This window comes from Salvelinus fontinalis, chromosome 25 (assembly GCF_029448725.1).
Source record: "Salvelinus fontinalis isolate EN_2023a chromosome 25, ASM2944872v1, whole genome shotgun sequence".
In the NCBI taxonomy this organism is placed as follows: domain Eukaryota; kingdom Metazoa; phylum Chordata; class Actinopteri; order Salmoniformes; family Salmonidae; genus Salvelinus; species Salvelinus fontinalis.
In genome coordinates this window covers 33,536,994-33,562,481 of record NC_074689.1, presented here as the reverse complement: position 1 = coordinate 33,562,481, position 25,488 = coordinate 33,536,994, and the positions used below count along the sequence as shown (strand labels likewise).

Sequence of the window (25,488 nt, the reverse complement as noted above, 5' to 3'; positions counted from 1 at the left end):
GAATGGACCAGACACAGTGGAAACATATATGGAATGTATTTTACTAATATTTTAACATTTTCATAAGCTGGAACTGTGTACGTGTTTAGAATAATCAAACCAATCAATTCGATATACATTTTATGTGTTAATTCGTTTGAGGAAAATAATATAGCCTCCTAGAGTAAATGGTCGTTCAGTAGACACACTCCACTACAGTAGGAGGCGACCGTGCGCCTATTCTGTTGCAAAAACATAAGAAGTTGCAACCTCCTAGCTATTTTTGCAATTCATTAATTTGCATTTTAGTACCTGGAAAATATGTTGTACACATATTCACCACTGTTCAAACGGCATAGCCAGATAGAGAGAATGTGTAAAGTCAACGTGAGGATATTAATTATTGACTCAACACTGTAGACAGCTTAGCCACAATGCTAACTTGGTTGTTGTTGCTAACAGTTGGCTAGCAAAGAGAGCAACAATCTGTGTCAGTGGTGACGACAAAATGAGTAGCTAAAAAGTATATCAAATTTTGCTCTGTTTCATGAGAAAATAACTGGCTAAAGAAAAGTGCACAATGGAAATCCATAGATGCATTGTTAGAGGATGCGCCAATAAATCGGACGCAATTATTCATTACAGTTTACCAGAGGAGCCACAGAGACGTCAACAGTGGCTACAGTTTATTAATGAAAGCAACTCAGGAGACAACATTCCAGTTGTGTCCCGCTTATGTGGCGACCACTTTACAGAAGAGTGCTTCACAAAACTTGATCTCGGTTTCACCACGAGGTTAATATTAAATCTTGACGCAGTCCCAACGATTTATTTAACTGAAAAAACATCGGCGTATCGGCAACACACAGTGAGTATATTTGCGCAAAGAGGCTAGCCTACAACTTTGTAAATGTGTATGTGTTTTATGAAACGTAGCTAATGTAACATTGGATCGCACCTAAACTATTGTGTAGGCTACTGCATCAAATACAGTATTCTACAGGCTAGTAAGTTAATCAAAGACAATCTACTATAGGCTAGTAAAAATACTATAGGCTAGTAAGCTAATCAAAGACGGTATACTATAGGCTAGTAAATTAATCCAAGACAGTATACTATAGGCTAGTAAGTTAATCAAAGATAGTATACTATAGGCTAATAAGTTAGATGCACTCTCAAACTTTTGTATAATTTCAGCCAGTAGTTTTTAAAGTGGTGCCCATAAGCCAAAATTGGCCCCCGTTTTTAGCATACAACGTCATCCATTTGTGTGATATGTTAAGAATTTTGCAATTTGTATGATATCATATGATTTTTGCAATTAGTGTGATCTGTTACGAATCCAATTAGGGCAATGTGTTACGAATTTGTTGTGCTTAAGAGTGCATCTTTAATCAAGAGAGTATGCTGAAAGGTTATAGATCTTTTCCATGTAAAAGGACCCATGAGCACCAACATGTGAAGTTCAAAGGATCATGTCAAATGAAAGCTAAGAGTCTATATATATTTTTTAATTAAAGGCCCCCACCAGAGGGCAAAGCTGACACTATTTCCATGTAATTCCAGACCTATAGCGGAAATTGTCTTTTAGGTTCCATCTCCGAAAGAATGACACATGTAGCCAGCTTGGCTATGGCTGGTTCTGGAGCTGGATTTGTCATAAGCATGTAGAGAACTTTGCCACAGATGGATAGGGGAAACCACTATCTTGGACTTTGCCATCTATTGCCATCTTCCATAGATTGCCGCCGCGAATTCTCCATAGAAAGAATAAGATGAAGCTCTGGTAATATGGATAGCCTAACTATTGAACGGTTCGGACTAGACACATTTTTCTACATTGTAATGGGCACGCTGCAACCTTTGGTAGGCTCGTGAGGCCATGGTTCTCACAGCTAGGGGAAGTGAAATGACAGGCTACAATGACTTTGCTCATGATGTATGCCGCAAATGATATATAACAACACCTTGAGCGCATCGGACACAAAGCATAATCTTTCACGGGTGCCTTTTCATTATTCACTGAACAGAAATAGAAACACAACATTTGAAGTGTTGGTCCCATGTTTCATGATCTGAAATAAAAGTTCCCAGAAATGTTCTATTGTCACGTTCTGACCATAGTTCTTTTGTATTTTCTTTGTTTTAGTGTGGTCAGGGCATGAGTTGGGTGGGTTATCTATGTTTTGTGTTTCTATGTTGGGTTTGTCGTTTGGCCTGATATGGTTCTCAATCAGAGGCAGGTGTTTGTCATTGTCTCTGATTGGGAACCATATTTAGGTAGCCTGTTTTGTCTTTTGGTTTGTGGGTGGTTGTCTTCCGTGTGTGTTTGTCGCCACACGGTACTGTTTCGTTTGTGCATTGTTTATTGTTTTGTTTAGTGTTCTGAGTTTTAATTAAACATCATCATGAACAATTACCACGCTGCGCTTTGGTCCGATCCTTCTACCACCACAGACGATCGTTACAGAAACGCCCACCAAAAAAGGACCAAGCAGCGTGGTAACGGGCAGCAGCGGCCGCAGCGGGCGAAATCTGAAGAGGAATGGACATGGGAGGACATTCTAAATGGCAAGGGATGTTACACATGGGAGGAGATTCTGGCTGGAAGGGATCGCCTGCCATGGGAACAGGTGGAGGCAGCCAGGAGAGCGGAGGCAGCAGCTAAAGGGAACCGGCGTTACGAGGGAACACGGCTGGCAAGGAAGCCCGAGAGGCAGCCCCAAAAATGTATTGGGGGGGGAACACGGGGAGTGTGGCAGTCAGGAGTCAGACCTGAGCCAACTTCCCGTGCTTACCGTAAGGAGCCGAGGATGGAACCAGAGCAGTCGGCAAAGTTGAGGTGTGAGTCTGAGATTGTTGAGGAGTTATTGTACAAATTGGAGGAGAGTGAAAGGAGGGGAGATTATGAGACATTCGAGGAGTTGTTGATAAAATTGGAGGAGAGTGAAGAGAGAGAGCTGCTGGTTTGGTGTAGTATGCATGGCATTCGCCCTGAAGAGCGTGTTAGCTGTCTGATGCCACATGTGTCAGTTCCTAGTACTCATCCTGAAACGTGTTAAAGTTCCGGAACAATTGATGCCGGCTATACACACCAGGTCTCCAGAGTACCTTCACAACCCGTGGTGACCTATTCCTGCGCCCCGCACTCGCCCTGAGGTGCCTCCAGAGTCCAGTACGCCCTGTTCCTCCTCCCCGCACTCGCCCAGTGGTGCGTGTCCCCAGTCCGGTACCACCAGTTCCGGCACCACGCACCAAGCCTACTGTGCGCCTCCAGGGTCCAGTATGCCCTGTTCCTGCTCCCCGCACTCGCCCAGAGGTGCGTGTCCCCAGCCCGGTACCACCTGTTCCGGCACCACGCACTAGGCCTACTGTGCGCCTCAGCAGGCCAGAGCCGCCCGTCTGTCCAGCGCCGCCAGAGCCGCCCGTCTGTCCAGCGCCGCCTGAGCCGCCCGTCTGTCCAGCGCCGCCTGAGCCGCCCGTCTGTCCAGCGCCGCCTGAGCCGCCCGTCTGTCCAGCGCCGCCTGAGCCGCCCGTCTGTCCAGCGCCGCCTGAGCCGCCCGTCTGTCCAGCGCCGCCTGAGCCGCCCGTCTGTCCAGCGCCGCCTGAGCCGCCCGTCTGTCCAGCGCCGCCTGAGCCGCCCGTCTGTCCAGCGCCGCCTGAGCCGCCCGTCTGTCAGGAGCCGCCAGAGCCGCCCGCCAGTCAGGAGCCGCCAGAGCCGCCCGCCAGTCAGGAGCCGCCCGCCCGCCAGTCAGGAGCCGCCAGAGCCGCCGGTCCCCCAGTCAGGAGCCGCCCGCCAGTCAGGAGCCGTCAGAGCCACCCGCCAGTCAGGAGCCGCCAGAGCCGTCCTTCAGTCGGGAGCTGCCCCTCAGTCCGGAGTTGCCCTCAGTCCTGAGCTACCCCTCAGTCCTGAGCTACCCCTCAGTCCTGAGCTACCCCTCAGTCCTGAGCTACCTCTCAGTCCTGAGCTACCTCTCAGTCCTGAGCTACCCCTCAGTCCTGAGCTACCCCTCAGTCCTGAGCTACCCCTCAGTCCTGAGCTACCCCTCAGTCCTGAGCTACCCCTCAGTCCTGAGCTACCCCTCAGTCCTGAGCTACCCCTCAGTCCTTAGCTACCTCTGTCATGAGCTGCCCCTCAGTCATGAGCTGCCCCTCAGTCCGGAGCTGCCCCTCAGTCCGGAGCTGCCCCTCAGTCCGGAGCTGCCCCTCAGTCCGGAGCTGCCCCTCAGTCCGGAGGAGTTTCCTCAGTCCGGAGGAGTTTCCTCAGTCCGGAGGAGTTGGGAACCATATTTAGGTAGCCTGTTTTGTCTTTTGGTTTGTGGGTGGTTGTCTTCCGTGTCAGTGTTTGTCGCCACACGGTACTGTTTCGTTTGTTCATCGTTTATTGTTTTGTTTAGTGTTCTGAGTTTGAATTAAACGTCATCATGAACAATTACCACGCTGCGCTTTGGTCCGATCCTTTTACCACCACAGACGATTGTTACATCTGTACTCACAAAAATTGTATTTATCTCAAATTTTGAGCACAAATTTGCTTACATCCCTGTTGGTGAGCATTTCTCCTTTGCCAATATAATCCATCCACCTGACCGGTGTGGAATATCAAGAAGCTGATTAAACAGCATGACATTTACACAGGTGCACATTGTGCTGTGGACATTAAAAGGCCACTCAAATTTGCAGTTTTGTCACACAACACAATGCCACAGATGTTTCAAGTTTTGAGGGGGCGTGCAATTGGTATACTGAGTGAAGGAATGTCCACCAGAGCTGTTGCCAGAGAATATAATGTTCATTTCTCTACCATAAGCCACCTCCAACATTGTTTTAGAGAATTTGGCAGTTCGTCCAACCGGGTTTACAACCGCAGACCATGTGTAACCACTCCAGCCCAGGACCTCCATATCTGGCTTCTTTACCTGCAACATTGTCTGAGACCAGCCACGCGGACAACTGATGAAACTGTTGGTTTGCACAACCAATGAATTTCTGCACAAACTGTCAAAAAAACGTTTTAGGGAAGCTCATCTGCATGCACGTCATCCTCACCAAAGTCTTGACCTGACTGCAGTTCGGCAGCGTAACCGACTTCAGTGGGCAAATGCTCACCTTCGATAGCCACTTGCACGCTGGCGAAGTGTGCTCTTCACTGATGAACCCCGGTTTCAACTATACCCGGGGAGATGTCAGACAGCGTAGCGTGTATGGCGTTGTGTGGGCGATCGGTTTGCTGATGTCAACGTTGTGAACAGAGTGCCCCATGGTGGGGTTATGGTATGGGCAGACATAAGCTATGGACAATGAACACAATTGCATTTTATCGATGGCAATTTGAAAGAATTCCATCACCTCATGTTATAGCATGATAATGCACAGCCCCCATCTGTACACAATTCCTGGAAGCTGAAAATGTCCCAGTTCTTCCATGGCCTGCATACTCACTGGACATGTCACCCATTAAAGCATGTTTGGGATGCTCTGGATCAACTTGTGTGAGGGCGTGTTCCAGTTCCTGCCAATATCCAGAAAATTTGCACAGCCATAGAAGAGGAGTGGGACAACATTCCACAGGCTACAATCAACACCCTGATCAACTCTATACGAAGGAGATGTGACTCTGAATGAGGCAAATGGTGGTCACACCAGATACTGACTGTTCTTCTGATCCACGCCCTACTTTCTTTTTTTACAGGTATCTGTGACAAACAGATGCATATCTGTATTCACAGTCATGTGAAATCCATAGATTAGGGCCTAATGCATTTATTTCAATTGATGGATTTCCTTATAAATCAAAATCAAATTGTATTGGTCACATACACATATTTAGCAGATGTTATTGTGGTGTAGTGAGATGCTTGTGTTCCTAGCTCCAACAGTACAGTAATATCTAACAATACACAGATCTAAAAATAAAATAACTTTAACTCAGTCAAATCTTAAGTCAAATCTTTGAAATTGTTGCATGTTGCATTTATATTTTTGTTCAGTGTAGGATAGACACTTGAATTCTAGCTGCATCAGTCAAAGCAGTGGAGTGTGGCCAAAACATCTTGGGGGAGCGGTTCCAAAATGAAATCATATCGCACGCAATTTGACCATTTACCATATTTTATTTAGACAGACTAGAGCAAAAATAAGTGAAACTTTAAATTTCCAATTGATTATGATTAGTTGCTGGTGATAAGGTGGGGGTGCAACCTATTTTAATTTGCTCCATGGCTCAGGCAGCCAGTAAAAAGCTGTAGCCAGAGACAGAAGGGGGAAAGAGATGACCCATTGACTTTTTTTTTCTGGTTCAATGTAAGTCAATGAGCTAAATAGTGTCTGTGTCTATAGATGGGTTGGTGTCTATAGATGAGTTGGCTGACAACGTCACCAAAACAATGTGCGCACTTCCATGGGGCAGAAGTCAGCCTGTTGTTGTGATTCCGGATGGCCAGATTGCTAGCAAGAATGACAAGAAACTGCCATGTGAGGAATCATAAGTGGCACGTTTCAGCTTGTTTCATCTTGTTATTGATACCATGTCTTAATTTGAGGTGTTTTGACTGATTTCATGTCAATGCTAATGTGTCTAAAATTCGCTAGCTAGCTAACCAACAACTGTAACAATATATTTAAGAGACAACAAGTGGTCATTGTGCAAAGTTATTTATGTTCTCAATAAATGAGAGACGAAATATAGCTTACATGTTGTCAACAATCGAAGCCAACCTCATCTGTTTTGCCCCATGGTTGTGCGTGCATCGTTTCTGTTGCTAAACAACCAACCTGTCTGACCCGGAACTGACCATTTTCTTCAATGGTAAGCGGCCTGAGTGAAGTACACTACATGACCGAAAGAATGTCGCTACCTGCTCATCGAACATCTCATTCCAAAATCATGGGCATTAATATGGAGTTGGTCCCCCCTTTGCTGCTATAATAGCCTCCACTCTGTTGAGAAGGCTTTCCACAAGATGTTGGAACATTGCTGCAGGGACTTGCTTCCATTCAACCACAAGAGCATTAGTGAGGTCGGCCACTGATGTTGGGCCTGGCTCAGTCGGAGTTCCAATTCATCCCAAATGTGTTTGATGGGGTTGAGGTCAGGGCTCTGTGCAGGCCAGTCAAGTTCTTCCACACCGATCTCGACAAACATTTCTGTATGGACCTCGCTTTGTACATGGGGGCATTTTCATGCTGAAATAGGTAAGGCCCTTCCCCAAACTGTTGCCACAAAGTTGGAAGCACAGAATCGTCTAGAATGTCATTGAATGCTGTAGAGTTAAGATTTCCCTTCACTGGAACTAAGGGGCCTAGCCCGAACCATGAAAAACAGCCCCAGACCATTATTCCTCCTCCACCAAACTGTACAGTAGGCACTATACATTCAGGCAGGTAGCATTCTCCTGGCATCCGCCAAACCCAGATTCATCCGTCGGACTGCCAGATGGTGAAGCGTGATTCATCATGCCAGAGAATGAGTTTCCACTGGTCCAATGGTGGAGAGCTTTACACCACTGCAGCAAATGCTTGGCATTGCGCATGGTGATCTTAGGCTTGTGTGTAGCTGCTCGGTCATGGAAACCCATTTCATGAACCTCCCAACAAACAGTTCTTGTGTTGACGTTGCTTCCAGAGGCAGTTTGGAACTTGGTAGTGTTGCAACCAAGGACAGACGATTTTTACGCGCTTCAGCACTCCGGTACTGTTCTGTAAGCTTGTGTGGCATACCACTTTGCAGTTGAGCCGTTGTTGCTCCTATACGTTTCCACTTCACAATAACAGTGCTTACAGTTGACCGGGGCAGCTCTAGCAAGGCAGAAATTTGACAAACTGACTTGTTGGAAAGGTGGCATCCTATGATGGTGCCACGTTGAAAGTCTCTGAGCTCTTCAGTAAGGCCATTTTACTGTCAATGTTTGTCTATGGAGATTGCATGGCTGTGTGCTCGATTTTATACACCTGTCAGCAACGGGTGTGGCTGAAATAGACAAATCAATTCATTTGAATGGGTGTCTACATACTTTTGTGTATATAGTGTATCTTCATTTATAAACTGGGTGGTTCGAGCCTTGAATGCTGATTGGCTGACAGCCTGGTATATCAGACCGTATATCAAGGGTATGACTATGTATTTTAACTGCTCTAATTACATTGGTAACCAGTTTATAATATCAATAAGGCACCTCAGGGGTTTGTGGTACATGGCCAATATACCACGGCTAAGGGCTGTGTCCAGGCACTCCACCTTGCGTTGTGCGTAAGAACAGCCCTTAGCCGTGGTATATTGGCCATATACCACACCTCCTCCTGCATTTATTGCTTAATTATCCATCATCTTTGCTGTAGCCAAAGGTTATCTATTATATTGCCCAGCTCAGTTGCGACTCAAACTTTGCAGGTGTTTCTGATTAATAAACAATGCCATGCTGGTGGGTTGTATCATTCAAATAAGACCCAGCCCTGAAATGAAACCGAGGCAATTTACACATAATTTCATAGGAAAAGACAAGGCATTGGCATGAATTTGCACGAAGCGTGGAGTTCGGGTTTGTCACTTCAAGCCCAACTTAAGTTGTTGTGCAGCATCCTGGGTAAGCTCTGGTCACCGTTTGGTGAAGTAGGCTATGATTCAATGATAAATTAACAGGCACCGCATCGATTATATTCAACCCAGGACAAGCTAGATAAACTAATAATATCAGCAACCATGTATAGTTAACTAGTGATTATGTTAAGATTGATTGTTTTTTATAAGATACGTTTAACGCTAGCTAGCACCTTACCGTGACTCCTTGCTGCACTCGCATAACAGGTAGTCAGCCTGCCACGCTGTCACGTTCCTGACCTGGTTTCTGTTAGTTTTGTATGTGTTAGTTGGTCAGGACGTGAGTGTGGGTGGGCAGTCTATGTTTTCTGTTTCTATGTTGGTTTTGGGTGACCTGATATGGCTCTCAATTAGAGGCAGGTGTTTTTTTTTTTCATTTCCTCTGATTGAGAGTCATATTAAGGTAGGTGTGTTCACACTGTTTGTTTGTGGGTGATTGTCTCCTGTGTCAGTGTTTGACGCACCATACGGGACTGTTCGGTTTGTTTGTACATCGTTCCTTTTGTGTAGTCTATTTTCCCTGTTTGTGCGTTCTTAGTGTTATATGTAAGTTCGTATAGTTCAGGTTTGTCTACATTTGTTTTGTTATTTTGTTAATTATTTCAAGTGGTTTCGTTTCGTGTTTTTCCCGTATTGTTTTATTAAAATTATGTCATCATACCTCGCTGCATATTGGTCTTCCGATCCCTCTCTCCTCTCCTCGTCCGAGGAGGAGGAGGAGTACGACAACCGTTACACACGCTGTCTCCTCATGGAGTGCAATGTAATCGGCTGTGATTGGTGTCCAAAAATGCAGATTACCGATTGTTATTAAAAATTGAAATCGGCCCCAATTAATCGGCCATTCCGATTAATCGGTCGACCTCTAGTCCCAAGTGAGCGAGTGTTCAGTGAGGTGGGGATCATTTATGATAAGTGGAGGAGCAGACTGACGGGAACATGCAGACAAGCTCTGCTTTCTGCACTACAACCTTAAACTTCTTACCTGGGAATATTGAAGACTCATGTTAAAAGAAACCACCAGCTTTCATATGTTCTCATGTTCTGAGCAAGGAACTTAAACGTTAGCCTTTTTACATGGCACATATTGCACTTTTACTTTCTTCTCCAACACTTTGTTTTTGCATTATTTAAACCAAATTGAACATGTTTCATTATTTATTTGAGGCTAAATTGATTTTATTGATGTATTATATTAAGTTAAAATAAGTGTTCATTCAGTATTGTTGTAATTGTCATTATTACAAATAAATAAAGACTTTTTTTTTTTTAATCGGCAGATTAATCGGTATCGGCTTTTTTGGTCCTCCAATAATCGGTATCGGTGTTGAAAAATCATAATCGGTCGACCTCTACTTGGGACCGAAGAAGGTGGGGGACAGAAACTTCTTTGCCAGTGGAGCGAGTGATTGAAGTCTGTCCTCATTCTGCGTCCACCACTCCAAAGACAAGGTGCTCCTTCTGTCAATGACAGGCTCTGTGAGGTAACGCTCCAACTCAATTTAAAAACTGCGCTGGACTACAGCCCTGCCCTCTTGGCTTCCAAGGATTCTAGCGTAGAGGCTGTCCACCAGACTGGGTGACTGATCTACTTGGACTCTTTGCCTCTTTGCACCTGGATCTGGGTCCTCCTCTTCACTAGTCCATTCTGCTGTGGCTCTGGGATTTGGTTTCCTTAGTAGGTCAGACTCCTCCTTCAGCCACTCTTTTGTATTTCTCTAGTGCTGTCACTGAGCTGAAGGCCTAGCTCTTGTAACGTGGATCCAGGACAGTTGCCAGAACCAGGCAATTTTGTCTCCTCGGCCTTGGAGCACCGCCTTGTCAGACTGTCCAACATGGTCTTCCGTAAAATTTTGATGCCTTGAGTAGAAGAATCCTCCTGCTGCAGCATCAGCTTCAGCACCGACACACTGGGGATGATGCATGCGGCTGTGGCGTTGGAGTGGCTCATCTCCAGTGTCACCTCCTCCATAGGTGCCAGAGTCTCAATTAGGTTAGTGACAATGTCCCACTGCAGCAGACAAACTGCTGATATATCTGTATTCACCTGCATACACATTCAGTGTACGCCTCTGTTCAAACATCCTCTGCAACATGTGTAATGTTGAGTTCCAGCGAGTTTGAACTTCTTGGATGATGCTGTGTTTGGGAAGGCCAAACTCTTCCTGAATGGCTCTCAGCCTCTGTTTGGCCAGTAAAGAGTGGTCAAAGTGAGTTGCACAGCATCATCTCTGCTTTTTTCTGCATCTCTGCTTTTCTCTGCCATCTGTAAATTTAATATAATTGTACACACAAAGTCACAGCTCTCTGAAGTGACAAGGATACTGAAGTGTCTGCTTAGGAAACACTTACTCTCAACTGTTTGAATAATAAAACTAGAGTTTAAGTTACCTGTTGATAAATGTTGAAAACAAAAATAGGAAATTCTATATGCAGGAAATCCTATTTTAATAATGGCCATGGTAATAATTGACTACCAAAGTGTGAGTCATAATTCCCATGACACCTTCCAGCAAAATCTGAAAAGCGGCTCCTTCATTCATTTATTCCATAGGATGTTTTTAGATTCACTTCAAATAAGGTCTGTGTTTCGTTTAGTCTTATAACACCTTGCCAATTTGATAACTGTGTAGATATCCATAGGACACGGTAACTCTGATCAATATTGGCTAAATATAGGCAAAAATATATATTTTTTGTAGAGTGGATTTATGAAAATATGTTGACAAACGTTACCTTATTCTAGCGAGATTTACATGAGTATCAAAAAGCTGAGGCGGTTTAAGCCTGCATGAAACACAGACCTTATTTGAAGTAGATCAAGACATTCTCTATGGAATAAATGAACGGTAAAATAACAAAGAAACCCCTTTCATGTTCAGCCGCAAGTTATTATAGGAATTATGACCTGTTAACCATTTCTCTCGATACCATTTGTACTTCATTTATCTTTGACTATTGGATGTTCTTATAGGCACTTTAGTATTGCCAGCCTAATCTCTGGAGTTGATAGGCTTGAAGTCATATAAACAGCGCTGTGCTTCAAGCATTGCTAAGAGCTGCTGGCAAACGCAGTAAAGTACTGTTTGAATGAATGCTTACAAGCCTGTTGCTGCCTACCACCGCTCAGACTGCTCTATCAAATATCAAATCATAGACTTAATTATAATATAATAAACACACAGAAATAAGAGCCTTTGGTCATTAATATGGTTAAATCCAGTAACTATCATTGCGAACCGTTCTGTATTTTATCGAATGGGTGGCAAACCTAAGTCTAAATATTGCTGTTACATTGCACAACCTTCAATGTTATGTCATTATGTAAAATTCTGGCAAATTAATTACGGTCTTTGTTAGGAAGAAATGGTCTTCACACAGTTCACAATGAGCCAGGCGGCCCAAACTGCTGCACATACCCTGACTCTGCTTGCACTGAACGCAAGAGAAGTGACACAATTTCCCTAGTTAATATTGCCTGCTAACATGAATTTCTTAACTAAATATGCAGGTTTAAAAATATATACTTCTTTGTATTGATTTTAAGAAAGACATTGATGTTAATGGTTAGACACATTTGTGCAACGATTGTGCTTTTTCGAGAATGTGCTTATGTTAAATCATCATCCGTTTGGCGAAGTTGAAGTAGGCTGTGATTCGATGATAAATTAACAGGCACTGCATTGATTATATGCAACGCAGGACAAGCTAGTTAACCTAGTAATATCATCAACCATGTGTAGTTAACTAGTGATTATGTGAAGATTGATTGATTGTTTTTATAAGATACGTTTAAAGCTAGCTAGCAACTTACCTTGACTCCTTGCAGCCACAAGGTCCTTTTTGATGCTGCACTCGCGTAAAAGGTGGTCAGCCTGCCACGCAGTCTCCTCGTGGATTGCAATGTAATCAGCCATAACCGGCGTCCAAAAAGGTCAATTACCGGTTTGTTATGAACTTGAAATCGGCCCTAATTAATCGGCCATCCCGATTAATCGGTCGACCTCTACTTTCTACTGGTGTGGGCTTTAAGGCATATTTACATTTTTCAACCATTTTCCATCCCAAATGTTTTTGTATTAAGCAAAGGCTTTGATTTCTGGTCAAACAGATGGAAAAGAGGTCTTAGAAAAAGTCTTAAAAGGTATTAGAAATACATAAAAATACAATAATGTTAACGTAAAGACCATTGCCAACTAATATTAACCCTTGCCGAAATGTTGCCTTGTGTAAGTTTAAGAAACATTGCTCTGTGCCTTGAAATTCCATTTTAAAAAATCCACATACTGTATCTTTAAGATATTTTCTAATTTCTCTCCCTCATGAGGGAGGAAAGTGAAAGTTCACAGAAGTAACAACTAAAGGTAGACCTATCAATTAGTTTGTGTTTTTACTGAAATCTGGAGAAAAAAAATATTGATTAGAACTTGAAATCTGTTACCAAATCAGTAACGGAATTTCAGATAAATCAGTAACGGAATTTCAGCAATTGAATTGGCTACAATGGGAAATCGTAGTAGTCACAAACGACAGTTGGGTTCACAAATTTGGACAGTAGAGTACAGTAAAGAAAAGTAGAGTATTGTACAGTACACAGTAGAGCACACTAAATTTGAGTACACTAATGTACTGTACTCTAGAGTGCTGTACTTTGTCTGTACAAACATCTGTGATTGGTTCAGATTTGGTCTGGTCCAGGCAGTTTTTGGAAAATGTGGACACACAAAAAACAGAGATTTTACCAAAATGATTTTACAAAACTTGGCATCTGCACAGTTCTTCCAGTAACTGTGTTATTGTAAAAATCAGTGTACTCCTTTAAAAGTAGTCCTTGTGCATAGTTTTATGATTTGTTAAACTTTTGAAATCAATGGGTTTTTGTGTGGCATACATTTTAAGTGAACAATTTAAGTTTCAGCGCAATTCCATTACCATGGAAGTGCCCTATAGTAAAGAAGATGGCGGCGCAATGCTTTAAACATTTGCCGCCAATTAAGTAGTTCATGTCTTTCACCTTTCCCACTCCACACCACCAACAAAACCATGTTTTTTGTTCTTATGGTATTTTTTTGTTCTTAAACTTTATGGCTATCTAAAATGTGTCTTCCAGGCCTAGCCGACAGTTTCTTAAACCAAGTGTAGCCCAAACACTGTAACTTAAATTTAATAACTAAACACTTCTTGTTCATCTCACAGGTGTCCACTGAGGGTGCAAAAGGGACTGGGGTGTTGGAAGTAAAAAAGACTGGCATCAAGGAGGAGCCAGTGGACAGGGAGGTGGACTCGCAGGTGAATCGCTCAAACAATTCGTTGGGCTCAATCAAGAAGTTGTTTAGTTCAATCAAAGAGGAAAATGTTGGGGAGGACGCAAGCATTGCAGGGAGCTATGACCAGATTAGAGTGGTGAAAATAGGAGACTCACACACAGGAGAAAGGAAGAAAGAGGGAGGAGAGTATGGGATGGAATACTCACACTCTCACCAAGATGGAGAGGGAGGCTGTGATGCCATGGTAACAGAGATTCACAGGGAAGAGAGGATGAAGGGAAAGGGCAGAATGAAAGAATGGATGATGGAGAAAATGAATGTGACAGAGCATGAGGTGGAGGTATTTGTGATAAACTCAAAACCAGAGGAGGAGGAATGGAGAGAATATGTGTTAGGGGAGGAGGAGGAGGAGGAGGGATGGAGGATAGAGGAGAGGGGAGAGGGCAGGATGGAAGGGATGTGGGTGAAAAAAGGGAGACGGAAAAAGCTCCCGGGGCCGCAGTGGTGGAGATGGGAGCAAGAGAGGAAGAAAACAGAGGAAGATGAGTGGAAGATGATTGCAGAGAGGGCGAGGGAGGAAGAGCAGGAGAGACAGAAAGGTCAGACTGTGGAGGAAGAAGAGAAGAAGCGAAAGAAGAAGAGAGTGGCAGGGTTCCGCTGCCCACAGTGCAGCAACACCTTCCAGTCCCGAAGTGAGTTAATGGAGCACAAGACCGGCTGCTGCAATGATGCAAAATACACCTGCCCAGTGCCACTCTGCCCCAAACACTACACAACTAAGAGGTCCCTGAGGACTCACATCCGCTTCCACCGTGTAAAAGATGACAAGAAGAAGAAGAGGGCCTTGGAGACTATCCAGAAAGCCCAGGGAGCCCAGGAGCAGAAGATGAAGGCCTATGATGCTTACCTGAAAGCCCAGAAAGCCCAGGAAGCACGGGAGCAGCAGAAAAAGGCTTATGATGCTTACCTGACAGCCCAGGTGCAGCAGAATCAATACCAACCCAGCCATAAGAAGAAATTCTTCTGCCCACTCTGTAACATATACCACAGAAACCAAACTAGCCTGGACAAGCACTCTCGTTGCCATACCAGTGTTCACAAGTTGACGTTCCGCTGCTCCTTCTGCTCCCTGGAGATCCTGCGAAAGTACACGACGAAAAAGCACTATGACTTGGAACACCCGGGCAGGGTCCCACACTGTGAGGAGTGTGGAAAAACCTTTAACTCGATCGACAGCTTCCTAAAACATCAGGTTAGACACTTGTCCGTTACACCCTACTACTGTTATGAGTGTCGCATCTACCAGCTGACCCAGAGGGGCCTCACTGCCCACCTGAGAAACCACTCTCTCAGACGCAACCAGGAGCAGCTAGACCAGCAGTCTGGGAAACTCAAAAAACCTGATAAAACAATGAATCATAGTACAGCCCCTCTACACAACAACCCTGCCTCTCTACAAGATAACCACGCCCATCTACAAGACATCAAAGAAGAAGAACTTATAACCATAGAAATAGAATCTCAATCTGTGCTTTAACCCCTTTTTGTCCCATAACCATACCCCTCCGTCTGACATGAAAAACTGACCTGGGAACTTTATCAGTGACTATTTCTGTACAGGAGAACACTGAGACTGGGATCAAATCCTCTAAATAGATCTAGTACTTGGTTTTTACAGGAGATGAACTGTTTTATCGATACAGACCGAATAGGAGAAATTACAGTAGTAGCAGAATCAACAACCTCTACATCATCAAAACAGTTGCTTTGTGAGAAGGTGTTAAAGTTCACAGTTAACCATTATGTAAATGCCAGCTGAAAAGTACCAGTGGCCTGGCTTTGGCCCCAGGTGGGAGCAGGCCCGCCGGAGCCAGCCCAGTGAGACACGGGTACCAGCTCACGTAGATGGAAACTGAAAAGACTGAGCCATATGTACAGTATTTGTTTGTCACTGCTACCTTGAAGGCCAGGTGTCTTTAAAATGTTGTAAGCCCTTTATAAGCCCCATAATATCCTATATGATGTGCATTTAGCCTTCTATCCATAATCTGTCATTCATATAGAGAGAATTCAGTTTAATCTTTTGTATTCTATACATTTAGATCTATAGAGTTGTCTTACACAACATTACCTGTAAGTATCTTTATGTAAAATGTGATAGTCACACATTTATAAAATTTTATTTAGTGCTTCTGAGTTAATGTTGGTGTTGAGATTATAGAGTATATTATTAGACCATTCCTGATCCTTTGAGGTTTAATCCATTTTTCCTTCTGGTTCTGCACTTTTCTCTTTATCTGCACTTGTTTATTTCCTACAGTACTCCAGGGTGAGTAGTACAGCACTATGGGTAGGTTTAGTGGGTGCAACATAGCCATAGAAATGTTTTGTATAGAACAAATACTTTGTTAAACATATGGGATGTCTGTCATGTAGGATAGGGTATAGTGTCAACTCCTATTACATTTCTATCTGCAACACTCTGAATGTTTCACCTCACTGAATACACCCCATGAATACAGTAGGAACTCTCTGGTCCAATAGGAAGCCAAGTGAACTTTCTCTGGCCAATAGAGATGAACCCGAATGACACTGTAGCCCTGCCCAACAAGGAGCCCTTTGATGTCGACTGGTTCCATTACTGAATGTCTGATGCTTTGTTCTCTACACTATTGACATGCTCTCTGAATAAAAAGCCTTTCTATAGTATTTACTGGTCAGTGAAAAACACAGTCGTGTACTGAAGGCCTGTTTTATTATGTTCAATACAAAGTCCTACTGTGACTCCACTGAGATACAAAACCAGAGAGAGGAGACGGTAGCAGCAGGATGGATGGAAGGACACTGTATCTCCACAGGGACAGAGGAAAGAGACTGGGACACAAAATGCTGGTTTCCCAGACATAGATTGTGCCTAGTCTTGGACAGATTCTCCATTGAAATTGCTTTTAAGTCCAGGACAAGGTGCAATCTGTGTCAAGGAAACCGTCCCAAAGAGAGAAGCAATGCATCTCATCTACTCTCAGAACAACATACAAACTGCTCAAACACACAACCTTACAGCTAAGCACTTAACAGTCAATCAGAAACTGAAAGACTGTGTGTGTTACAACACATCCAGAAGAGCAGAGGGAGAGAAATCGAATAGGTAGAAGTTCACTACTGATCCAGAATCAGATCATTAGTTCAATAATACCGCTACAAGTCATTGATAGCTACAGTTTTCTTCATTCTATTAGACAGACAGCACTTTAAAGGGATTGACAAGAAGTCAGCATGTGCCAGCGGGCCCAGACAGTAACATACTGGATTACTTCCACAACTGTCATATCATTCCAGACAGTAACATACTGGATTACTTCCACAACTGTCATATCATTCCAGACAGTAACATACTGGATTATGTCCCCAACTGTCATATCATTCCAGACAGTAACATACTGGATTATGTCCCCAACTGTCATATCATTCCAGACAGTAACATACTGGATTATGTCCCCAACTGTCCCCAATTATGTCCTCATATCATTCCAGACAGCAGGTTAAATTCATCAGAAAATATCATGTCCGTTCTATCCACATATTTCTACATCCAAGGGCCTCTCCCACCCCCACCTGTGTGCTTACATGACTTAGTTAATGGATTTCTAAAATGCATTGTATTTCATCTCCTAGAACCCTGAGGTGCTGTACTAGTACAGTATTGACAGTTCAGTGCCAGACTCAGTCTCTTCACAGCTTCATCCATTCAAATGCTCCTTGGGACCAGGAAATACAGTGTCCTCTGGGATTATTGGGAAATCAAACCATGACCATGAGGTTAAAGTGCAGACTGTCACCTTATTTTGAGGGCCATTTGCATCCCTATCGGGTGAACCGTTTAGAAATTACAGTACTTTTGGTACATAGTTCCCCCCCCCCCCCCCCCCCCCCCACACACACACACATTTTAGGGGACCAAAAGTATTGGGACAAATTCACTTGTGTCTATTAAAGCAGTCAAAGTGTAGTATTTGGTCCCATATTCCTAGCACGCAATGACTACATCAAGCTTGTGACTCTACACATTTGTTGGATACATTTGTTGTTTGTTTTGGTTGTGTTTCAGATTATTTTGTGCCCAATAGAAATGAATGGTAAAGAATGTATTGGGTCATTTTGAAGTCACTTTTATTGTAAATATGAATAGAACATGCTAACCTCTCACCATTACAATAACAGGGGAGGTTAGCATTTTTATGCATGCTAACCTCCCCTGTTATTGTAATGGTGAGAGGTTAGCATGTCTTGTGGGTATGATATTTGTGCATCTGTGACTTTCTCACTCATCATTACTCACGATATATTCAGGATTATCCGTAACCATGGTAGCATCCACATTAATGTAGAAGTGTTTAGAAACATTCTATTCTTATTTACAATAAAAGTGACTCCAAAATGACACACTACATTCTTTAACATTATTTTCTATTGGGCACAAAATAATCTGAAACACAACCAAAACAAACAGCAAATGCATCCAACAAATGTGTAGAGTCACAAGCTTGATGTAGGCGTGCTATGAATATGGAACCAAATTTGACTACTTAAAAAATACACACAAGTGAATTTGTCTCAATAGAAAAAGGCTATAATTTCTAAACGGTTCACCTGGATAAGGATGAAGATGCTGTCAAATGAAAGCTGACAGTCTTCCCTTTAACCTCAGTCATTGTTTGATTTTAAATCCAAACTTACTGAGTATAGAGCCAATAGAAGACAAAATAATCATTACAGAGGGCACTGTATAAGGCAGCAACATGCACACTGGGCAAGCCACAGACTCGTTGCCCAGCCAACCACCGCTTAACACTGGTCCAGGATAACATTTACCTTAGTGTCTGTAGAGCTGAGTTGGTGTGGACAGGGTAGGTGGTACCCAGACTGGCCTAACCAAAGCCATGATTGGACCTCATTCCCGTCACTCTGATTGGATGTTGTGGCTGACTGGGAGGAGCTTGTCTCAATATAGAGGGCATGGTCAGTGGAAGTCACATTTGCTCTCCCTCTGATGACATCACTAGTTTTGTCCCTGTAATGACTCGGTCACTAAAGAGGCTACTTAAGGTTTACACACAGAGCTACAGTTATACAGTTCATCATAAATTGGGTCTTAAATGCATATGCAGGTATCTCTCAAATGTTCCCAGAAGTACATACATACATACATCTATATACAGCACATTCATGTTCCTGACACGTGTCTCTTGAGTATCTAGAGGCAACGCTGATTGTACAAAGCAAAGACTGGAGAGACGATACAATGTTAGTGGTCACCACCAGCTGTGGTCCATCAGAGCTACAGGCTGTAGTTCTATCTCTCTGGCACCAGGGGTGGAAACCACTGGGTTAGTTCCTAACAGAGAAGGGTCAGGGGGGTCCCAGGTACATCAGAGTTCTGTCCAGGTCACCTGAGGGACCAGGTCTGCCCGTCTGTCTGAACAGACCTCCAGCAAGGTTATAAGTCCGAGGTGAAAGGTTAAAGGTCAGAGGGCAGTGGATGTGAGTTTCTTCATCCCCCTCCGTTGGGCCAGAGTGGAACATCCCACAGGGTCCAGGACAGGTGGAACGTTCCTGTTGAGGGCAGAGTAGGTTGCTGCCATGGCGCCCTGCACAAATCAAATCAAACTTTATTTGAAGTCATTAAAATATTGTAACACACATCACTGTATATGAAAAAGACAAAATATAGTGGGACAGAGTGTGTTACCTTGACCAGGTGTGGAGCATCCTGTCTGGTGAGTGTGAATTTGGGCAGCTGGTCGCGTTGTGTGACCCAGGGATGACGCAACACCTGGCCAGCCGTCAAACGCTGGTGAGGGTCCACGTGTAACATCTTAGACACCAGCTCCTACAGGTCAGAGGTCAAAAACAAATTACAACATTATTATTCCCCATTGAATATCGTGTTTGAATGTTGGTAACATTCCCTTGGCTTCGGTGTGTGTGTACCTTGGCCTCGGCTGAGACAGAATTCCAGTATCCTCCGGTCAGAGAGAACTTCCCGCTACCAATCCGAGCCAGGATCTCCTCTGGAGTGTCCTCTAGACCATTGGCAAATGGAGTGAACCTGGAGAGCAAAGGAAAGGAGAGAAGGGTAAACAATTGCAAATACACAAACAGCCATATTCACACAGATAAAACAGACACAGTCTTACCCTGTCAGCATGGTGTAGAGTAGGACTCCCAGACTCCAGATGTCACAGGCAGCATCATAACCCTGCTTCTTCAACACCTAGAAAACACATACTGTATGATTAGTGGATGAGATGGTACACACACATAGAGAACATCAGAGAGAGTGTGTCACGGTTCATACCTCTGGAGCTACAAAGTTAGCTGTGTAGCACGGCGTCATCAGCAGGCCATTCTCAGCTCTCAGCTGCTTGGCAAAACCAAAGTCACAGATCCTGATGGACTCAGCGTTCCCACTCTCATCCACATACAGGATATTACTGGGCTTCAGGTCCCTGTGCACCACCTGGTAAATGATCAACCAATCAGTCAATCCCACCCACGTCGCCACATTGAATGAGAACTAGGTATGCTGTAAAAAGAAAGTATTGAGGCTCAGAAATGTATCAAAGTCCTTGAACGACACAAACACATAAAACACACTCACCCCCTGTACGTGTAGGTATTCAACAGTCTTGGTGATGGTGTATAGGACAGCACTAGCTTCCCTCTCTGAGAAGAACTTCTGTCTCAGTATCTTATCCAGCAGCTCTCCTCCCTTCATCAGCTCTGTGACCAGATACACTGTCCTGCCGTCATCAAACACCTACAGCAGAGACAACAGGGTTATAGCTGTACCTGTGTGTGTGTGTGTGTGTGTGTGTGTGTGTGTGTGTGTGTGTGTGTGTGTGTGTGTGTGTGTGTGTGTGTGTGTGTGTGTGTGTGTGTGTGTCTGTGTGTCTGTGTGTGTGTGTGTGTGTGTGTGTGTGTGTGTGTGTGTGTGTGTTTGCCTGTGCGTGCGTGCGTGTGTGCGTGCGTGTGAGAGACTCACGTCCTTCAGTGTGATGACGTTGGGATGTTGTCCGTATCTCAGTAGAATCTCCACCTCCTCCGTTGGATCTCTCTTGGCCTTACTGATGATCTGGGTGCAACACGCAACACACACACACACACACACACACAGGTATGTGTTGGAGTTGAAACCAAGACCACTTATGTATGTATAGCTCTGAATACTAACAATCAATGGGCAATATCAATGCTTTCTCCTGTGTGTCTCACCTTGACTGCGTACTCCATGCCAGTGGTCTTGTGTATACAGCGTTTGCAGACAGAGTATGATCCCAGTCCTATATCCTCCTTCATTTCATATGCTTCAGAAAACTGGGACACATTTCTGTGCAGCTGCTACGTAAACACATAAGCAACACAGATGTGAAACTACACATAACAAGACTGTGTGTGTGGACGTGTTTAACTATACTTCTGAGGACCAGAAGTCCTCACAAGAATAGTAAACAAACAAAAATGTGACCAACTGGGGACATTTTGTTGCTCCCAACAAGGTCAAATGCTATTTCTAGGGGGATTAGGGTTAAGGTTAGAATTAGGTTTAGGGTTAGGAGCTAGGGTTAGGGTTAGGAGTTAGGAGCTAGAGTTAGGAGTTAGGGTTAGGAGCTCTGCAGCGCAGTGTCTGCAGTCATATCTTACGATGATAAAATGGTTTCAGAAATGCTTTAACCTCGTAAAATACAAGATCAACCTCAGAAAATATAAGACAAGAACATTGTCCGAGTCAAAGGGAGAGATAATTTCACAGAAATAATAATATTCTGTGAGTTTTATCAGAGTTTAGAGCTACCAAACAGCTCTCTCAGCCTCTGTCTCTCTTGTCATGTGAGCAGGCAAGCGGAGCCGTTGCTGTGGATACTCACACACAGAGAGCACATGGAGCAGCGCAGGGAGAGAGCGAGGGACAGACAAAGATGAGCAGAGAGAAAGTTATTTCTGATTTCGTGTTCGGGCAGGGCCGGGCCTTAAATTTGGCAGAAGCAATCGGGCCAGGGCAGAGTAAGGCCTGAATGTAGCGAGCAAGGGTAGGGCTCGGGCTTAAATTTCATGCAGGGCTCTAGTGTGTGTGTGTGTGTGTGTGTGTGTAACAGTTTAGCTTCCGTCCCTCTCCTCGCCCCTATCTGGGCTCGAACCAGGGACCCTCTGCACACATCAACAACTGACACCCAGGAAGCATCGTTACCCATCACCCCACAAAAGCCGCGGCCCTTGCAGAGGAAGGGGAACAACTACTTCAGGTCTCAGAGCGAGTGACATCACCGATTGAAACGCTATTAGCGCGCACCACCGCTAACTAGCTAGCCATTTCACATCGGTTACATGTGTGTGTGTGTGTGTGTACCTTCACTATTGTAGCCTGTAGTGGTTGTGCCTCTTCTTCTGTTGTTATGGCTACGAAACTGAATCCTCGGAACAGCTGGTGGGCGTTGGCACTGGGTGGAACCCCCGGTGAATCTACACACACACACACACACACACACACACAACAGATGAATGAGTAATTGACAGATGGATGAATGGAGAGATGTGTGTGCAATGTGTGTGCATGCGCAGTGTGTGTGTGTGTGTGTGTGTGTGTGTGTGTGTGTGTGTGTGTGTGTGTGTGTGTGTGTGTGTGTGTGTGTGTGTGTGTGTGTGTGTGTGTGTGTGTGTGTGTGTGTGTGTGTGTGTGTGTGTGTGTGTGTGTGTGTGTGTGTGTGTACCTTTGGGTGTTTTAGCAGTGAACTCTGGGTCGAAATAGAAGGTGTCGTCAGGTCGTCCCGTAGCAGGTTTGAAGGGAGGGTGGAGCTCTCTACGGAACAGTTTCTACACACAGAGATAGACAACACATGATATGGTATATACTGACACTACAGCGTCTGAAACGCAGTGAGAAGAGACGTCACATCACACACTCACGTTCCAGTCTACGGTGCAGTAGAAGTGGTGTCTCTTGATCTCTTCCACTCCGTCTGGGCCGGCTCCTACAGAGATCAGAACAAGAAGTTACACTTCAACACAGATCTAGGATCATATTAACTCCCCCAATCCTACCTTTAACCATTAGGGGGAAAACGTAACTCAGACCTAAGATCACATTGTGTTACCTAGCCTGTTAGTAGGGTTGCGTTTGAAAAGGTTCCTCAGGAGACTCTGGGCTTCTGGACTCAGAAACTGTGGCATCCCCAACTTAGCCCTGAGGAGAGGGACATAGAGAGAGGGAGGTAAAGAAAGACAGGTAGGAATACAGAAGATGAGAAGGCAGTGATAGAGGGGGAAATAGAGAACATTAAAGAGTGCGGATATTGACACAGTCGTCATATATCAACCTGTATTCCATCTGATTGAATGCTGAAGTCCATTATACAGTATACAGTAATACATACAGGAAACTAACTCAGCGTTTTACAGAAACGATCTCAGCAGCCGAGAGAGACAAACAAACATTCTCAGCATTTTCCCCTGAGAGAGAGATAAATGATTCTCTGTGTTCAAATATCTCTCACCCATTCCATCTCTCCCCTTCCTGCACCCTTCCTCTCTTTCTCATTCCATCTCTCTCCTCCTCCACCCTCCCTCTCTCCTCCTCTTTCGTACTCTCCTTATCTCTCTCCCCCTTTCCGTCATAAATGTCAAACATTCCACTTAGCTAGCTCCATTATCTGCTTTTATCGCTCTTATAGTCTGTCCACCCTGCTGAGTGCTACAAAATACCTCTTGTAATATTAATCCCCCTCTCTTTTCTCCTGGGTTGCCTCAGCATTATAACCTGTGGTCCACAGACCGTCTGACTTTTTTATTAGATTTGTTTTCTTCCAAAAATAATAACAATTGTGATTGTTAACGGTATTATAAGCAATTTTACATTACTTTTTTTCTAATGTTAATAATAGGCCTTTAATCTGTTACATTCACTGATAACATTGGTGGTCCTCAATAGCTTTTGACAGTGACTTGGTAGTCCCCAGAACAGAAAAGAGCTTTTGACAGTGACTTGGTAGTCCCCAGAACAGAAAAGAGCTTTTGACAGTGACTTGGTAGTCCCCAGAACAGAAAAGAGCTTTTGACAGTGACTTGGTAGTCCCCAGAACAGAAAAGAGCTTTTGACTGTGACTTGCTAGTCTCCGGAACAGAAAAGAGCTTTTGACAGTGATTTGCTAGTCTCCGAAACAGAAAAGAGCTTTGGACAGTGATTTGCTAGTCTCCGGAACAGAAACGGTTGGGAACCGATGGCATAGAACACACACACACTACTCCAGTGAGATGATAATGGTCAAAAGGTCAACCTTGTCAAAAAGACTCACTTGAGTATCATGTTCATGGTCTCCTTGCGGTCTTTCCCCTGGAATGGTAGCGTTCCGGTCAGCATCTCAAACTGGGAGAGACACAACACAAACAACCTAACTACAACCTGTAACACAACACAAACAACCTAACTACAACCTGTAACACAACACAAACAACCTAACTACAACCTGTAACTACAACACAAACAACCTAACTACAACCTAACTACAACACAAACAACCTAACTAAAACCTGTAACACAACATAAACAACCTAACTACAACCTGTAACACAACATAAACAACCTAACTACAACCTGTAACACAACACAAACAACCTAACTACAACACAAACAACCTAACTAAAACCTGTAACACAACACAAACAACCTAACTACAACACAAACAACCTAACTAAAACCTGTAACACAACACAAACAACCTAACTACAACCTGTAACACAACACAAACAACCTAACTACAACTTAACTACAACACAAACAACCTAACTACAACCTAACTACAACACAAACAACCTAAAACACAACACAAACAACCTAACTACAACCTAACTACAAAACAAACAACCTAACTACAACCTAACTACAACACAAACAACCTAACTACAACCTGTAACACAACACAAACAATCTAACTACAACCTGTAACCCAACACAAACAACCTAACTACAACCTAACTACAACCTGTAACACAACACAAACAACCTAACTACAACCTGTAACACAACACACACAGCCTAACTACAACTTAACTACAAAACAAACAACCTAACTACAACACAAACAACCTAACTACAACCTAACTACAACACAAAAAACCTAACTACAACCTAACTACAAAACAAACAACCTAACTACAACCTAACTCCAACGCAAACAACCTAACTACAACCTAACTACAACACAAACAATCTAACTACAACCTGTAACCCAACGCAAACAACCTAACTACAACCTAACTACAACACAAACAACCTAACTACAACCTAACTACAACACAAACAACCTAACTACAACCTAACTACAACACAAACAACCTAACTACAACCTGTAACACAACTGGTAAATAAACCATATAAGGTGTGTGGCTCCGCCCCTCTCACCATGAGCACGCCGTAGGACCACCAATCAGCGCTGGTGGTGTGGCCTCTCCTGTTGACCACCTCCGGAGCCATGTACTCCACCGTCCCACAGAACGAATAGGCCTTGTTCTCATGGTCTATAGACTCCTTACTGAGGCCGAAGTCTACACACACACACACACACACACACACACATAGAGGGGAGTAAAGCT

General features: G+C 44.0%; 2 protein-coding genes across 5 annotated transcripts in view; one reads left to right on the top strand and one right to left on the bottom strand.

Annotated features, from left to right (window-relative positions):
- The first annotated feature begins 213 nt into the window (after positions 1 to 213).
- LOC129823194 (zinc finger protein 354A-like) lies at positions 214 to 16,551 on the top strand. Its single transcript, XM_055882032.1, has 2 exons — positions 214 to 847; positions 13,772 to 16,551. The coding sequence occupies exons 1-2, from the start codon at positions 560 to 562 to the stop codon at positions 15,377 to 15,379; spliced, it is 1,896 nt and encodes a 631-aa protein (XP_055738007.1). The 5' UTR covers positions 214 to 559; the 3' UTR covers positions 15,380 to 16,551.
- Positions 16,552 to 17,995: 1,444 nt separating this feature from the next.
- LOC129823193 (ribosomal protein S6 kinase alpha-3) overlaps positions 17,996 to 25,488 on the bottom strand; it is a 27,435-nt gene continuing 19,942 nt past the window's right edge. For 3 of the 4 annotated variants that reach the window (XM_055882028.1, XM_055882030.1, XM_055882031.1), the window contains 14 exons: positions 25,298 to 25,440; positions 24,192 to 24,262; positions 22,995 to 23,083; positions 22,807 to 22,871; positions 22,611 to 22,713; positions 22,250 to 22,362; positions 21,118 to 21,243; positions 20,888 to 20,977; positions 20,504 to 20,662; positions 20,201 to 20,362; positions 20,040 to 20,116; positions 19,834 to 19,951; positions 19,592 to 19,732; positions 17,996 to 19,490 (listed from right to left, as the gene is read on the bottom strand). In XM_055882028.1, coding sequence (XP_055738003.1) covers positions 19,368 to 19,490; positions 19,592 to 19,732; positions 19,834 to 19,951; positions 20,040 to 20,116; positions 20,201 to 20,362; positions 20,504 to 20,662; positions 20,888 to 20,977; positions 21,118 to 21,243; positions 22,250 to 22,362; positions 22,611 to 22,713; positions 22,807 to 22,871; positions 22,995 to 23,083; positions 24,192 to 24,262; positions 25,298 to 25,440 — 1,580 coding nt within the window. In that variant the 3' untranslated portion in view covers positions 17,996 to 19,367. The remainder of the gene's footprint in view (positions 19,491 to 19,591; positions 19,733 to 19,833; positions 19,952 to 20,039; positions 20,117 to 20,200; positions 20,363 to 20,503; positions 20,663 to 20,887; positions 20,978 to 21,117; positions 21,244 to 22,249; positions 22,363 to 22,610; positions 22,714 to 22,806; positions 22,872 to 22,994; positions 23,084 to 24,191; positions 24,263 to 25,297; positions 25,441 to 25,488) is intronic. The other variant, XM_055882029.1, reaches the window with a different exon arrangement.